General features: G+C 39.0%; 1 protein-coding gene across 4 annotated transcripts in view; it reads left to right on the top strand.

The window, feature by feature from the left end:
• HOMER1 (homer scaffold protein 1) overlaps nucleotides 1-17,436 on the top strand; it is a 78,550-nt gene that overhangs the window by 34,258 nt on the left and 26,856 nt on the right. For all 4 annotated transcript variants that reach the window (XM_079995720.1, XM_079995719.1, XM_079995721.1 and 1 more), the window contains 2 exons: nucleotides 1,935-2,027; nucleotides 13,946-14,088. In XM_079995720.1, coding sequence (XP_079851846.1) covers nucleotides 1,935-2,027; nucleotides 13,946-14,088 — 236 coding nt within the window. The remainder of the gene's footprint in view (nucleotides 1-1,934; nucleotides 2,028-13,945; nucleotides 14,089-17,436) is intronic.

Below are 17,436 nucleotides of genomic sequence, written 5' to 3'. Positions count from 1 at the left end.
CTGTGACTTCCAGGGCCTCAAGCATAGGCCTTTCTCATCTCCCGTTACCTGACCATTTCAACTAAAGATGCCAAGGGATTGTATCCAAGACCTTCTAGATGCAAAGCATGTTCCCTACTAAGCTATGATCTATCCATAGAGCTATTAGTTTCTGTGTGGGGAAAGTAGGTTTTTGAGAGTATCCTGTATATGGAGCAGAGTATTTGAACAGATGTAGCCCAGGGAACATTGACTTCTTGCACATTCTTTTGAATTGTTACAGCATGCAGCTGTTCTACAGAGAAGTATATAGTGGGGTACATGTGGTTTTGTGCATGGTATCTGAAGAAAGCATTGAATTTGGAAATGGTTGTGCTGCCTACTTGTCAGAATTGCTGAAACAGATAGTTCTGTGGAACCAGACAGGTGCTTGAGTAGTGAAAATTAAACAAATGTAAAAGCAAGTGTAAGCCAGTTAGATTGGGGACAAAAATGGCTTCTTGGCAAATTACAAAAGGATTATTTTTCAAATATAGATGCCTGCACACATGTGGGGACAATTCTTGGTGATAAAATGGTCAAGTAAACCAGAGGTTTATATGCAACAAGGAATTAAAGAAAATAAGGGAAAGCTTGTCATCTTTCCTCTCAAATTTCTCCACTGGCCCTTGGGAATCTGTCCTCCTATATGCTCCCCAGCTCAGAGTGTGACTTACGTATGAGAACCAATGTCAATAATAATAATTTATTATTTATACCCCGCCCATCTGGCTGGGTTTCCCCAGCCACTCTGCAGGTAGAGACATCAGCAAGTGTAACAGAGGAACATATGCCAGACCCTGTACACTAGGAGAATTCTTCTCTGATTTACTATTCATAATGTCTGAATTCAAAGGTTCTCATCCACTGATAGAGAGAGCCTTTCTCCAGGGGAGGAGAGGAGCCTTTGGCTCCTACCTAAAGAACTGATGATTCATATCATCTGAAGTAAAATGCCATTTAAAATTGATTACTTACACAGGATTAGAAAAAACCCACAGAGCCTCTTGCTGGGGGAAAAAAAGGCTAGCAAGCTGTATTCTGAAAATTAATGGTGACTAGTACTGTAGAAAAATATAGTAGGATCAGAACAGCAACAGTTTCCTTATCAATCTCTAGGCAGGAATATTCAGCCATGGCAATTTCAGCAGTCCTTGCTTTACTTCAGTAGAAACCCAGCCAGTCAGTGGGTAAAGAAGCAAGAGCATTCAAGTACTGTGGTGCCCCGCAAGACGAATGCCTCGCAAGATGAAAAACTCGCTAGACGAAAGAGTTTTCCTTTTTTTGAGGTGCTTCGCAAGACGAATTTTCCTATGGGCTTGCTTCACAAGATGAAACGTCTTGCGAGTTCTTTTTCTTAAAGCCGCTAAGCCGTTAATAGCCGCTAAGCCATTAATAGCCGCTAAGCCGCTAATAGCCGCTAAGCCGCTAATAGCCGTGCTTCGCAAGACGAAAAAACCGCAAGACGAAGAGACTCGCGGAACGGATTAATTTCGTCTTGCAAGGCACCACTGTATACCTAAAGGTCCTCTTCCCTGATACTGCAGGCTCTAAATGGTTAACTGTTATACCAAACGTTTCATTGCATAACTGACTTTTGGCTACAGGCTAGATGACAGTTTTTGAAAGGATATGGCTCTGGACATTTTTGAGAGGTAGCAACCTGGCTTAGCAATCTGAATAGCTGTTCCACATTGTATTTTTGCAGATAGAAGGACAAACAGAAGACAGATTCTTTGTGACCACCACCACTAGAACATGATATTTCAAGAACGGTCTCTTCAGATTCTCTATAAACCCCTGTTGATTATTGGAGTGCAAATGTTTTTCTCTATCCTGATTTATTATATAGAGTATGTTCTGCTTAGCAAAGCTATGCTATATACAGTGTATAATTATATAATCTTTGCCTTTAGTTTGCAGAAAAATTTCAGGAATTTAAAGAAGCTGCACGACTAGCTAAGGAAAAATCCCAAGAAAAGATGGAATTAACAAGTACACCCTCACAGGTGCGTTTGTTCTGGTCTCTGTTCAGATTGGATTCTGAATGCTACTAAGTTCTTTGCAGATGGGCTTCATTAATCCATTTTACTTTGCAGTTTGGGAAACACAGGTGCTTAGTTGCATGCAAACTGTTTCACAGTCCTGTACCTGGTTTGACAATAGTTACTGGTATGTTGAATAATGCTCTGTAATAGATTCTGTGGGGCTTCTGTGGGAGTGTGTATGCAGCCTAAGTAGCAGTAATTTATATGGTCTTAAGGTTGGGATAGCACCAACACTGGGTGAGCGGCAGAGCGAGCTTGCATACAGCCCTTCAGTATTGCAAGTTCAGCCCACTTTTGGTTCTGGCTTCACTCATCATAGAAGACATGTGCATGCACTGTTTTTCCCCCATGGGTCAATCGGTGACCCTTTGTAAGAAGATGATTTCATGCCCCTGTTAACCTAATTGCAAATACCTAAGCTTGGGTTTTAACTTTCATGCTGCACCAAAAGAGACCTGCAGCAAAATGCTGCTATGCATCATTGCATCTAGCAGGAGTACTCCTATTCAGGATTCAGATAGCGACTTTTCTAGAATACAGTACTGTAAGAAACTGTAGGGACCAGGGGAAGGACAGCAGGATTATTTCCTAGACTGGCAACTGGCTGCAGTGTGCAGTTGCATTCTTATCTCCAATCTAGGGCAACTGAGGAGCTAGGGAGGAGGGCAGAGAGGATTTTGGGCAGTGAGGATCATAGAGGAGGGTAAATCTAAGCAAAGGGGATGTGGGTGGCGCTGTGGGTTAAACCACAGAGCCTAGGACTTGCCGATCAGAAGGTCAGCGGTTCGAATCCCCACAACGGGGTGAGCTCCCGTTGCTCAGTCCCTGCTCCTGCCAACCTAGCAGTTCGAAAGCACGTCAAAGTGCAAGTAGATAAATAGGTACCGCTCTGGCGAGAAGGTAAATGGCGTTTCCGTGCGCTGCTCTGGTTCGCCAGAAGCGGCTTAGTCACGCTGGCCACATGACCCGGAAGCTGTATGCCGGCTCCCTTAGCCAATAAAGCGAGATGAGCGCCGCAACCCCAGAGTCGGTCACGACTGGACCTAATGGTCAGGGGTCCTTTTAAATCTAAGCAAAGTGGGTGGGTGGGGATGTTGAGGAAAGCTGTGCTGTGGAAGCTGGAAAAAGAAAAGGCAACTTAAGGGTTCCTGGTCTCAAATTGTTATTTCTTGCCCTCGATAGCTATTTCTTTCCCCAAAAAGCTTGCCAGGGTTAGAGGGCAGGGAATCCTGAGAGAAGCATGGTGGCACAGGGACGCCTGCAAGGAAGACTGGGGACTTAATCCTATCTGCCTAGGCTGTGCATGGCTGCCAAGCAAAAGCAAGGAAGTACTAAAGATACTATGTCCTTGCTTTGTCTCACACAACAGCTAGTGGCTGTTTCTCACTTTGCTTTTGTGCATATTTCTCCAAAAATGACTGCTTTCAATTGAACTCTGTCTCAGTTTTTCCAGTCCACATTAGTGGCAGTTATTGATGGAATGTAGCCCCCTGTGTGTTGTTGTTTACTCCCCTCAGTTAGTACCTGCCTACCTTCCTGAATTCCAGAAACCTGGGGTCCATTTTGGGGCATGCACATGTGTGTTCATTTACCTGTGCACATGGACATAAAAGAGAGAGATACAAACTTTCCAAAATACCAGACTTTCCCAAAACAGACTTGAATAAAACTGTGGATTAAAAATAAATTTTTAAATGTGTGTGCTGCACCAGTGGAAGTAGAGGGTGTGGTGATAGATGGGAAAACATTACCACAGAAGTTAAAAAAAACAAACCACCTACACAATATGCTTCAGTGTGTCGAAAGCTGAGTAACATGTGGTGTTATCTTTGATACTTTTCTTACCACATTATCCATGGATGGAGAAAAACTGAATTAAATGGGGGGAACATGTGGGCTGCAACTTGGATGAGGACAACTTTGTGTGGGATGACATGAAAAACATGCACACATGGCATGCATCAATTTACACTGTGGTGTGTATGTATCTGGGGTGCAATATGTTCAGTGTAAGATATTAGATACCAATGACTAAACTGCACAGGTTGGATTTTTCCTACTGAGCACATGTTTCTACTAAAACTGTTACAGCAAAATATTTCTATTTCACAAGCTCATGAATGATAATGGAAATCAAATGATAAATGCTCCCATCTACCCTACAACAGTACATCCTAGATATTCCATAGGATAGCTGCTTCTACCTTACATTACAGACAGTTCCCCCTAGGACATGTTTTGTGTCTTGGGGGCCTAACATCCTTGGGCATTTTGGCCTCAGTACAATATGCAGAAACCCTTATATCCTTCCTCCTGTGTGTATTCTGGAGTCTCTCTGTCCTCCCCCGCCCAAACTAAGATTCTAGAAGGGCGTCCTAGCAGGTAACATTTAGGAAAGACAATTGCCAAGACACTTATACAGTATATGCATAATTTTCCTGGCTGAGGTGAGGTTACTTGAAGCTATAGCTGTAGTTTGGTGTTACGTACTAGCTCAAGAACACAGAGTACAAACACAAAGCTTACCCTCAACAATGAGAAAAAATTAATGTTTATGTGTGGTGTGAGATATATGTTACTGCTCTGTGGAAGCTTCCATCGGATAAAAAATTCAATATGAAAATTCTTCAGTTAGAAGGAAGATGTTATAAATATGGAGGAAAACCAGGACCAGTGTTGCATGTGGATTATATCTCCTCTCGCTCTTTTCCTTATAAAGTAATTGACTTGCAAGTATCATGAGTGGCATTTGGTATTTATATTTTAATCTGAATTTATTTATTTATTTATTTATTTATTTATTTATTTATTTATTAATTATATACTGGTGCATTAATTTAAATAGCTGCTAGAAATGGTCAGTTGTTGTTTTTTATTTGTCATTGCAACCCATTACCTTTATTACCTATAAGTCTTCTGGCACTGCAGCTTTAAGAATAGTTGTTGAAAAACTTAGAGAAAAGCTTTTAAGTATACCCAGTGAATATTATAATATCTTTGCCCCTGTCAGTTTTCTTATCTTCCTTGTAACCACCTCAGGTGTTCAATCTGCTCTGAAATACAAAATAAAGCCTTTTAGAAATCGGGCAACTTTCTGTTAAAATGCAGAATTTCATGTTGCTTTGTCTGGAGTTTCTTGAAAATAAGAAACTGCTATTTGGTTTTACTTAGAGAACACTTCAGTTGTTATAGTTACAAAAGAAATATTGAAAATGTGAACCTAGTGCATGCCTTAAATACTTTTAAAAAATACTAATAGCAATATGTTCTGATACTTAAATGATTGTATAGCAGTAATCATTTGCCCCTCCCCTCCCCGATCTTATAATTGGAATGTAGAAACTGGTTACCTTTTTGTCACAGAGTAAAGGTACCCCTGACCATAAGGTCCAGTCGCGAACGACTCTGGGGTTGCGGCGCTCATCTCGCTTTATTGGCCGAGGGAGCCGGCGTGCAGCTTCCAGGTCACTTGGCCAGCATGACTAAGCTGCTTCTGGCGAAACCAGAGCAGCACACGGAAACACCAATTACCTTCCCACCAGAGCGGTACCTATTTATCTACTTGCACTTTGACGTGCTTTCGAACTGCTAGGTGGCCAGGAGCAGGGACTGAGCAACGTGAGCTAACCCCGTCGCGGGGATTCGAACCGCCAACCTTCCGATCAGCAAGCCCAAGGTTTAGTGGTTTAGACCACAGCACCACCTGCATGTCACAGAGTAGCTTGGTCCAAAGGGCTGTGTAAACCTCCCTGACCAGTCAGCCTGAATCACATTGCTTTACTTCCGGTCGGCGCCAGCGCTTAATGGCGGTCCGAGCCTCGAGCTCCGAGGCAGGACTGCTCCGTTAGTTCGGGTCTTACCCGCTACGGCAAGCGGGGGACCCCTAAAATCACAGGCGCGGAGCCTGTGAACAAAGGAGATTCGGTGGGCACCTTTTGCGCCCCCCGGTACTGTGAGGGAGCCTTTTTAAAGGCTTCTGAGCGGCATCGGGGTAAGCGCGGTGCTGAGAGTCGTCACCCAGCTAGCGGAGTGAAGCCGCGTCGCCATGAGCGGAGAGCGCCGATTCCTTCCTGCAATTGGAATTTGACCATAACACCCGTGAGTAAGATTGGAAAAGTAACGGGACTTTTAAAAAATAAAATTGGCTGAAAACGGGAAAGGCAAAAATTAAGGAAGTCTGCCTCCCCGGAACTGCAGAAGGAACAAAGCAACGAAAATCAAGCTGCACTTAAAGGGAACCTTTCTAATTTTTTTTAAGCTGTCAAACTGACATCGGACTTAAAACCTCCCCCCAGACTGGCAGGAGAAGGGGGGAAGGGATTGGAACGTTGTTAATCTGCTGGAAAATTAATGAAAAATTAAGAACTTCCATTGCCAAATCCCCTGGGGTCGGGCTGCCCAAACAAGACACCTGGGACGTGGTCTGTCTAACTCTGAGAAGTGGGGACTTGTTTGCAAAAAAGTTATCGGACCTTAGATGTACTTTGTTGCATTTTGGCCACATAGAAAAATAGAGACTTTACAATTTGGATATTGGAAACTTTTGGCTACTGTTGTATTCCCTTGCTTCTCTGTTGTTTTTCCATCTTTGCCATTTGGATACAATTGAATACTCCCTCTAGAGGGCTCTATCTGAAACTGTTGCACTTGAAAAAGTAACAGTGGGATTTTCCACTTGGGAATCAACTCTGTGAGAACGACCTTGAGGATATGAGTGCCCCTACAGATGAGATAGTAACAAGGCAGAAAGCAAAACTAGCTCACAAGAAAAGGGCCTCTATATCAGGAACTGCAGCTGTGCAGGAAAAAACACCAGCTTCTATGGATCCTATGACTCAGGCTCTACTTAAAATAAATCAATCCCTGGAAGCATTGACAAAACTTTCGACAGAGAACTCTAAAAAATTAACAGAGTTGACAACAAGGTTGGACGTGAATACGGCTAGTGTCGCATCGAACACAGATTCTATAAATAGATTAATTCAGGAAAATTCAGAAACACGAAAGATTGCAGAAAGTGCAAAAATAACAGCTGAAGAGACAAGGGAAAAATTTGGGCCTATTGTTAAAAAAGTGAATGAGCATGATGCAGCCCTCTCCTTACTGGAACTTCAACGTAAAGAGAAGAATTTAAAATTTAGATTGGTGCCTGAAGTGGAAGGGGACAACCTTGTGAAATTTCTCACAGAGAATATCATAACTTTTTGGCGGGAAGAATGGGAGGAAGATGAGGAACTTGAGATAATTTCAGCCTTTCGACTGGGTAGAAGGCAGGATAAAAAACCAAGGGATTGCTTAATTACATTGAGATCAAAAGAAGAAAGAGATAGAATATTGAATTTGCATTACCAAAAGGCATTGGTGATCCAAAATTGTCAGATACAGATTTTTAAGGACATTCCTAAATACATTTTAGAGGTGAGAACATATTACAAGAGTCTAGTAGACCTGCTGAAGAAAAACACCATACCATTCAGATGGGAATTTCCACAAGGATTGTCCTTTAACTTCAATGGAAGGAAGATTAAAATAAAAACAATTCAGGACAAAGAACTATTTCTAGAGAAGTATCTGGAGGATTTGCAGAAAGGAATCGTGGAGGAGAGGGAACCACCCGATATAGCAAATTTGTCATTTGGACTTTCACTACCACCATCGGAGGAAGAGCAGAAGCTTGGAGCAGTTGGAGGAACAGCTACCTAAATACAAAATGTCTCTGCAACTCCTTAGTTGGAACTGTAATGGTTTGAACCTTCCTCGGAAAAGAAGACAGGTTTTTCACATTCTGAAGAAAGAACAATTAGACATAATATGTTTGCAAGAAACCCATATCGCCAGGATACACAGGAAATTATTAATAAATAAGAGACTCGGTCAAGAATTCATCTCATCAGACAAAGTAAAGAAAAGAGGTGTGGTGATCTATGCAAAGGAAAAGTTGGCTCCAAAATTAATATTTAAAGATGAACAAGGAAGATACCTGGCAATTGAAATACAAATTCAAGGAGAAAAGATATTAATTGTGGGAGTTTATGCCCCAAATGAAGGGAAGGCCGAATTCTTTAGGAAGTTGCATGAGACATTAGTTGACTTTTTAGACTATAAAATCCTAATGATGGGAGACATGAACGGAGTTGTTTCAACAAACATGGATAAAGCACAGAGACAAGTGATTTCAAAAGAAGGGAGACTACCAAAGATCTTTTTCGAAATGACTGAAACTATGGACTTGATTGATATTTGGAGAATAAAGAATCCTCTAGAGAGAGAGGGAACCTTCTTCTCTGAAGCAAAAATGACATGGACAAGAATAGACCAAATTTGGATTTCTAGTAGTCTGGCGTCAAGAACAAAAAAAGTAGAAATCTGCCCAAAAACGTGCTCCGACCACAATGCGGTCAAGATGGAGATGAAACTAACAACAACTGGTTCCTTTAGATGGAGAATGAATGACACCCTATTCAAGGATGAAGAGATCCATAAGAAGGCCCTTAAAACAATAAAAGATTATTTTGAGATCAACAGGGAAACAGATGTGGAAAAAAGAATAATTTGGGACGCAAGCAAAGCCGTGATGCGAGGTTTCCTAATTCAACAAAATTCCATTAAGAGGAAGCAACAAAATGAAAAGAAGGAAAAAATTTTAGAAAAAATAAAAGAAGGAGAGAAGAAGTTGAGGTCTAAACCAAAGTCTCATGAGATTTTGAGAGAAATAAAGTTTCATCAGATGCAATACATGGAACTTATGAACCAACAAATAGAATGGAAGATAAAGCAAATGAGACAAAAAACTTTTGAGTCAGCGGATAAATGTGGGAAACTTCTGTCATGGCAATTGAAAAAAAGGCAGAAAATGAACACGGTAACAAGTTTAGAAATGGATGGAAAGATTATCCACAAACCCAATGAGATCAACAATTGTTTTCAAAGCTTTTTTAAGAAATTGTATGCACAAGGGCCAACTAACGAGCAAGAAATAGAAGAATTCATTAGAAAATACGGCTTACCAAAAATCTCAGAACAAAGTAAAAGGATCTTAAATGAGGAAATAACAGAACAAGAAATAGAGGGTGCCATTCAAAATATGAAATTGGGAAAATCACCAGGACCAGATGGCCTGACGGCCAAATACTACAAATTGCTGAAAGAATGGCTGATACAACCATTGAAGGAAGTTTGCAATGAAATTTTAAAGGGGAAAAAGGCACCTGAATCGTGGAAAGAGGCTTTCATCTCACTTATACCGAAAACAGAGACTGAGAAGAACCAAGTTAAAAACTACCGCCCTATATCTTTACTTAATGTGGATTACAAAATTTTTGCAGACATTTTGGCAAAAAGATTGAAAAGAGTGTTGGCAGATGAGATTCATAAGGACCAAACAGGCTTTCTCCCAGGTAGACATATGTCAGACAATGTGAGGAACATTATAGACATTTTGGAGCTGCTGGACGTTGACATTAATAGGAAAGCAGTTTTGATTTTTGTGGACGCGGAGAAAGCCTTTGACAACATTTGTTGGACTTTTATGAAAAAGAATCTCCAAGGGATGGGGGTAGGACAAGGTTTTGAAAACGGTATAGGTGCAATATACTCTCAACAAAAGGCCAAATTAATTGTAAATAACGTGGTAACAGAAGAAATACCTATAGAAAAAGGTACACGACAGGGCTGCCCAATATCTCCTTTGCTTTTTATATCGGTCCTGGAGGTTTTGTTAAACATGATCAGAAAGGACCAGTTGGTTAAAGGAGTTCAGGTCGGAGTTAGACATTATAAATTAAGAGCATTTGCAGATGACCTAGTATTGACTTTGCAACAGCCAGACACTAGTACTAAAAGAGTATTAGAATTAATTGAAACATTTGGTCGAGTAGCAGGTTTTAAATTGAATAGACAAAAAACGAAAGTGTTGGAAAAAAATTTAACAATGGAAGAAAGAGAGAGTTTCCAGAATGAAACAGGTTTAGAAATTACAAAAAGGGTAAAATACCTGGGGGTAAACTTAACATCCAAGAATGTGAATTTATTTAAGGATAATTATGAAAAATGTTGGTCAGAAGTTAAAAAGGATTTGGAAATATGGTCAAGGCTGAAACTTTCCTTGTTAGGCCGAATTGCTACCATTAAGATGAATGTATTGCCTAGAATGCTGTTTTTATTCCAGACGCTGCAGATTGTGGATAAGATGGATTGTTTCAAGAAGTGGCAGAAAGATATATCAAAATTTGTCTGGCAGGGCAAAAAGCCCAGAATTAAATTTAAGATTTTAACTGATGCAAAGGATAGAGGGGGGTTTGCCCTGCCGGACTTAAGACTCTACTATGAATCAGCAGCTTTCTGCTGGTTGAAACACTGGCTACTTCTTGAGAATACTGACATTTTGGATCTGGAAGGGTATGACAATAGTTTTGGTTGGCATGCATATTTATGGTACGACAAGGTAAAGGTGTACAAAAGTTTTAAAAACCATATTGTAAGGAAAGCATTGTATAACGTTTGGATTAGATACAAAGATTTGTTGGAAAGCAAAACCCCTAGGTGGGTGTCACCGATGGAAGCTAGGGAAGTAAAAAAGCTTAATATGGATTCTAAATGGCCAAAATATCATGAGATTATAGAATACGATGGGGAAAGGGTGAAACTTCAGAGTTATGAGAAACTAAAACCTAAGGTTCGAGATTGGTTGCATTACCATCAGATAAATGAGACGTTTAAACAGGACAGGAAAATAGGATTTCAGAAAGAGAAGTCAAAATTAGAAACAGAATTGTTGGAACCCAATACTAAGAATTTATCAAGAATGTATAACTTGCTGTTAAAATGGAATACACAGGATGAAACGGTGAAATCAGCTATGATTAAATGGGCACAAGACATAGGTCATGATATTATGTTTGCTGACTGGGAACAGTTATGGACCACCGGTATTAAATTTACTGCATGTAATGCTTTAAAAGAAAATATTATGAAAATGATCTACCGGTGGTACATGACCCCAGTCAAGCTTGCAAAAATTTATCATTTGCCTAATAATAAGTGTTGGAAATGTAATGAAACTGAAGGCACTTTCTACCACCTTTGGTGGACCTGCCCAAAGGTTAAAGCTTTCTGGGAAATGATCTATAATGAAATTAAGAAGGTTCTTAAGTGGACTTTTCCTAAGAAACCAGAGGCTTTCCTCTTGGGTATGGTGGGCCAAGTGGTGTTAAGGAAGGATAGGACATTCTTTATGTATGCCACTACAGCAGCAAGAATTCTACTGGCAAAGTATTGGAAGACGCAAGAACTACCTACTCTGGAAGAATGGCAAACAAAGGTGATTGATTTTATGGGACTGGCTGAGATGACGGGCAGAATCCGGGACCAGGGGAAAGAGACAGTGGAAGAGGACTGGAAGAACTTCAAGATATATCTTAAAAATAATTGTAAAATTGAGGAATGTTAAGATGTCAGGGGGTAAGAAGTAAAGAATTGCAGCAGTAAACAAAAAAACTTAAGAAATATTTTTGAAAAAGAACTAAGACAATGGACTTAAGGGTTGCTAAAGAATTTTAAACAAGGATGCAGGGATTGGGAGGTATGGGGAAGTCAAAGTATGAACCGATGATTATGAAGTAATACTGTGTTACATTGTTCTTCATTTTATGTGTGGAAAATTAATAAAAATCATTATATAAAAAAAGAATCACATTGCTTTAAATGGCAGTGAGTGTCTTGAGTTCTTCCTCATACAAGACCTAGGACTCATATATTTATTCCTGTGAATGGATGATAACGTAATAGGGAACATAAGAAAGTTGGCAGTATGCAGTTTGAACTGTATTGTTTCCTAGGGCTGCCATACATCTGGATTATTCCAGACATTACTGGGATTTCAAAGGCAGAATTGATGTTCGGGGGGGAATTTCTGAAAGGTGGTGCTTTTTTGTATTTTTTTTTGGGGTGCCCTGGTTTTTACTTTTTGAAATATGGCAACCTTACTGTTTCCTAATTCATGAGGTTTTTTTCTGTTTACATGTACAGTAACTGGTGAAGACTGTTTTAGGTAATTAATGTTAAATACCAACATGAAGAAGAAACACTATCGCACAATCACCTTTGCTGACAGTTGCACTATTAATTCTATGCTTCTAATCCCTAAATAAATTTCAGTTACTAACAGAAATACTGTGTTATTTTTTACAAAAAGTAAACTGAAAGTGACAATATAATACAAAAATTAAAACCAATACAAGAAAACCCTTAAAACATTCATATATATAAAATACGGTCTAACACTTCCCATCCACTAAAGGAGGCCACAATATTTAAAACTCCCCAGGTTGAAGGCAAAAAGCCTGGCTGAAAAGAAACGTTTCTGCTTAGTGCCTAAAAGTTGCTAGTCATGGCACCAGACATGTCTCCATGAGAAGCATTCCATAAGCAGGGAGCCACCACTGAAAAGTCCCGTCCTCATGTTGCCACCCTCTGTACTTCCCCTGTTCCACAGAGAAGGGCCTTAGGTGATGAAAGCAGGGTCTGGGTTGGTTCATGTAGGGGTAGGTGGTCCTTGAAGTATTGCAGTCTTGAGCCCCATAAAGCTTTATAGGTCTAAAGCTTAGAATTGGGTCTGGAAGTTAATTGAAAATGTACCAGAATTGGCTTTATATACTCAAACCATCTTGCATCAGCCCACAATCTGGTTGTCGAGTTCTGCATCAACCATAGTTTCTAAACTGTCTTTAAAGGCAGCCCCACATATAGTGCATTGCAGTAATCTATTAATTCATGAGGTGTTGTAAGTTCCCAGACTATCATATGGAGTCTCAAGCACACAGGGATGTGGAAGAAGAGAGGGGAGGGATTCCCATTTGATTCAGACCTAGCCTTATGTGATAAGGCATCTTTAAATATGCTGCAACCAGATGGTAAAGCTAATGTGATTTTTATTAATATGTGACAAGAAGTATTTGATCTATCTTGGTTTTTAAAAAATTCCTATGACAACCTGACTTACAGAATTTGAGTCATTTATGCAAACGTACAGGACAATTTTGTATTCATTTGCTCTGGATTTTAGTACACATGTTTTTAAGCTGTTGTGTAAAACTCCCATTTCATATTGGTACACAAAGACTGATTTAAATGGATATCTGTTATATAGCGAGGAACATCTTAAATACAGCAAATGTAACAACAACTGTGTTTTAGTCAATGGGATATACAAACTACTATAGGTATCTTAGGTCTTTTTGTTAGTTTATTTCCATACAAAATGGAACTTAAATGTGGTGTATATGTCTTCAACTACTAGAAAAGTCAGAAAATGGGATCCAGAGTCCCCAAAGTGGAAACATCCATAATATTTGTAGTACTACCATACTGCTCCCAAAATTGAAATTTGGAGCACACATTATCCTAGACACCCTGCTTAACTAGAGAAAACTGAAAATTGTCCCTCTCTCCTTCAAAAGCAAGGGTCTGAAGTTTAACCCAAAATTGTTAAAGTACTCCAGATCAACCAGAATGCTGTAATTTGGTATACATGTGGTCCAAGGCATACTGATTAGTAGTAAAGATGGAAACATGGTCATATATATGATCTCTTATGGTGAGATGTGACATTTATTTTGTAACAGAAGCCAGTACTCTACCACATAAAGCTAAATGGTCTTAATGGGCATTCTAGGCCAGTTCCCAATGGAAGTAAAGATCACCAATTAATTCATTTGTTTTTCTTTCAAATGATGGAGGAAAACGTTGCCATTCCCCCCCCCCTTAAGGGTGCTAAGGGTGTAATAGGTGTAAAATTCAACTCTAGTACTTGGATGTTTGTCTATTATTGGAAGTACATTTGTGCATAATTCAGTGTGTAACCATAATTTTCTTTTTTTAAGGAATCTGCAGGAGGTGATATTCAATCTCCTCTTACACCTGAGAGTATTAATGGAACAGATGATGAAAGAACAACCCCAGAAGTGACGCAAAACTCAGAACCAAGGGCTGAACCAACCCAGAATGCATTACCATTTGCGCATAGGTACAGATTTCATTCACACATCCTTATTAAGTAATACGTGTGCACTTTATTGTTAAGATGGCTACTTTCTCCATTTTTTTAATTTAAAATTTTAAAAGACTTAATGCTTGCAGTGTGGATCTGTGTCCAAAGAGGCGTTTGTGCAGAGGGTGCAGTGAAGGAGCCACACTATTACTAAGGGACTACTGTTCAGTATAAAAAGAAGCTTGTCTCTTCAGGAGGGAAACCACTGCAGCAAAAACAAGAAACTTCACAGGTTTCGCCCTCCTGTGTGCATAGCTCACTTATGTCTTACCCTTTTCTTAAAGTAAAGAAAAGGAAATGGAATAGAATGGCTGCTTTTGAGCTTCAACATTTTTTTATCTGGGAAGCACAATACAGATGCCTCTGAGACTTTAATATTTTGGACTAAATGCAGATTAGAAGAAGAAGGGGGGGGGGGAGTAGAAGCTGCAACAAAATGTTGCAGTGTGGAGTGCTTCTGTCCAGGGTGCCAGTCAGCCATGTCAGAATTCTTAATTTCTTACCTCCTATCCCCTGTTTTCCTCTCTGCCCCCACGCCCACTCACCCGCTGTTGGTCAGCAATCCATGCCTACTGAGCATGCTCATTCCTCACTGGGCTATTTTGGGGAAGTGGCTTTAAAGATTGCTTGTACTTCTGCAGCCCTTTGGATTCCTCCCAGCTGGCAGGTTCCACCCTGTTGTGTGTGGATGGTGCTATTATGGCTACATAAGGATCCACACTAGGAGAATTGAGTTTGCTATTAATATATAGGATGAGTGATCACACTATGCTGCAACCTTTAACTTTCTAGTGTACAAGAATATTTTATACTGCTTCAAGAATTATTGGTCTAGTGTGTGTATTTTGTGGGTAATGAGAATTACTTCAAATTCTTGAGCTACGTGGTATTATTCTCTTTTGCACTTAAAAATGGCACTTAAGCAGGTCTTGAATGTCAAAGGAAATGCTAATATCCAAAACTAGTATGTTTTATGGGAAAATATGACATTATATAATACCTTCAGCCTGATGATTAAAACATTGATGAAATCAGAATTGTGATATTTCACATGAAGATGAGCAGGCAGGTGTTTGACATTTATTATATAGTGAACCATCTTTTCGCATCTAGAAGGGCTGAACTTTAACTTTTCTAATGTAATTTTTATATATTGCACTAAAGCACATTAAGTTGAAGCAGAGTGTTTGAATTATTTTGAGCTGCTGTAGTTTCCAATTCTTATCTAAAAATCTGTGGGCACAGAACTGTGCCCACCTTCTATTTTAGATAGTCCCAATCACTTGTGCAATGGGGAAAGAAGACCAAAATACAATCTCCTCATCCCCATATCAAACAGCTGATTAATTTGAGATTGCATACCAGTGATGAAAACTGTATATGCAGATATGGGTTCTGGATATTGGGATCCAGATTATGGTTAAGGTGAAACCGTACCAAATTTGTCCAGACACATTTACTACTCTAGCCATCAAAATATATGATCATGAGTTGAGCTAAATAACTTGAAAAGTATATGTTGAAGTGACTTTGGTAACCTATCTTGATTATTACAAAATAACCAATTCCTATTTATATTGTGGTAAATTGTGTCTGAAGACAGGAGTGCCTGGCGTGCTCTGGTCCATGGGGTCATGAAGAGTTGGACACGACTAAACAACAACAAATTGTGTCTTTTTTTAATAACAATTTAAAAACTGTCACTCAGACTAACAGCAGATAATATTATTTTCCTGAAAATAAGTAATTGTACTACAGTTTAAACTGTATCATTAGTAACAGAAGTCTAAATCTGATCTATGTACATTTCTACAATATGTACCGTATACACACTTTGAGAGAGAATCTTTTACAGTATTGTGCTATTGGGCTTCAAAATTTTGACTTAGTCTTCCAGTACTGAACCAGTACTGCTGAAACAAAAGAATATTTGTTGCCTGAATCTCATGTGAACAGTCTCTTCTTAAGTTAATTACAGCTAGATTTCACCAGCAAGTTATGATTTAATATGCAGAGGTGACTGTCAACATACTGGTATATGTTGTAGTTCAGTGTAGATTTTTATAGACAACTGCTTTGTTATGGACTCTTCTTGATAGAGTTTGTAGACTTTTAGAAACTCCTAGGACTTTTTTTTTATCAGAAAGGTATGTTTCTTTGAAGATCAAAAAAAATTGTGTCCACAAATACTTTGGTTTCTGTTCTGTCAGTTAGGGGTGTGCGGGTGTATGAGGGTATGAGTGAATGAAAGGGTGGGGGAAGAATCTCAAATTGACTTCTGAAAATGGACTGTTGTGGTAATCGTGCTGATAGGAACATATAACTAACTGAGTGGGAGTTACATCCCCTGTTCTGTGGATCTTAAATGCTGAAGATTTATACTTACTGTTGTATCTGCTGCCCATTTTTTAAGAACAAAAAGGCGAAATTTCCAATAGAGCTCTTTCCCTGATATGAAAACTTTGGCAAAAAAATGTATTAATTGGGTTTTTGGATATTTTTCAAAGGAGACCATGGGGGGGATAGCCATCCTACATGTTTTAAGTTTTTGCATGTGCATAATTTACTTATTATTGTGAAAGTTGGGGGGGGGCTGCTGGAAAGCTAGCCACATTTATAAATTTGAATCCAATTTTGGATGCTTCTAAAATCAACATTTACATTATTAAATGTTCATTTTACAAGAAAACCAGAGCACTGCTTGAAAACAAGTGGAATGTTGTTTAATAACCTTTAAAAACTGGAGATTAATAAGTAGGTTGGAGACAGCGTCTCAGATATTTCGGATGTCCTGTTAAAATTGCTTGTCAACACTGACTTGAAGATGTTCCTAAGTATCTTTTCAGTATCATAAACTGTGTCATATATCTTCTTATTGGAACATTTTAATATATAGTATGTTTAGAAAATACATTGTAGGACTAACAGAAATAGATTTATAGTGATGTGATTGCTTGCCTACTTAAGTAATTGTTTTTTCTGTTCAAAGTTTTGGCAAAAAAAAACCCCACAAACAAACCTGATTTATTGCCATAGTGAAGAGGTTCTTTCAGATCATGGATTTCTTTTAATTTTTATTCTCTGTATAGCAAACCATTTGATAATGCTGCATGTATATCCATTACTGTAACAAATTTGTTAAGACCCTGTTTCTCTCCTATGGGTTATTATTAAAGAATGACTATAGAAATTTACCTTTTGAAGACTGGCTTGCATTTTTTAAATATGTATTACGTTTGTACTGAGGCATTTATAACTTTACTGTTTAGCAAAAAGTTTTTTTTTTAATTAAAGGCATTACTATATTCCTTAAATATCTTAAAT

The sequence above is a fragment of the Podarcis cretensis genome (assembly GCF_951804945.1).
Source record: "Podarcis cretensis genome assembly, chromosome: 11".
Classification (NCBI taxonomy): Eukaryota; Metazoa; Chordata; class Lepidosauria; order Squamata; family Lacertidae; genus Podarcis; species Podarcis cretensis.
This window is presented reverse-complemented; position numbering and strand designations above follow the sequence as displayed.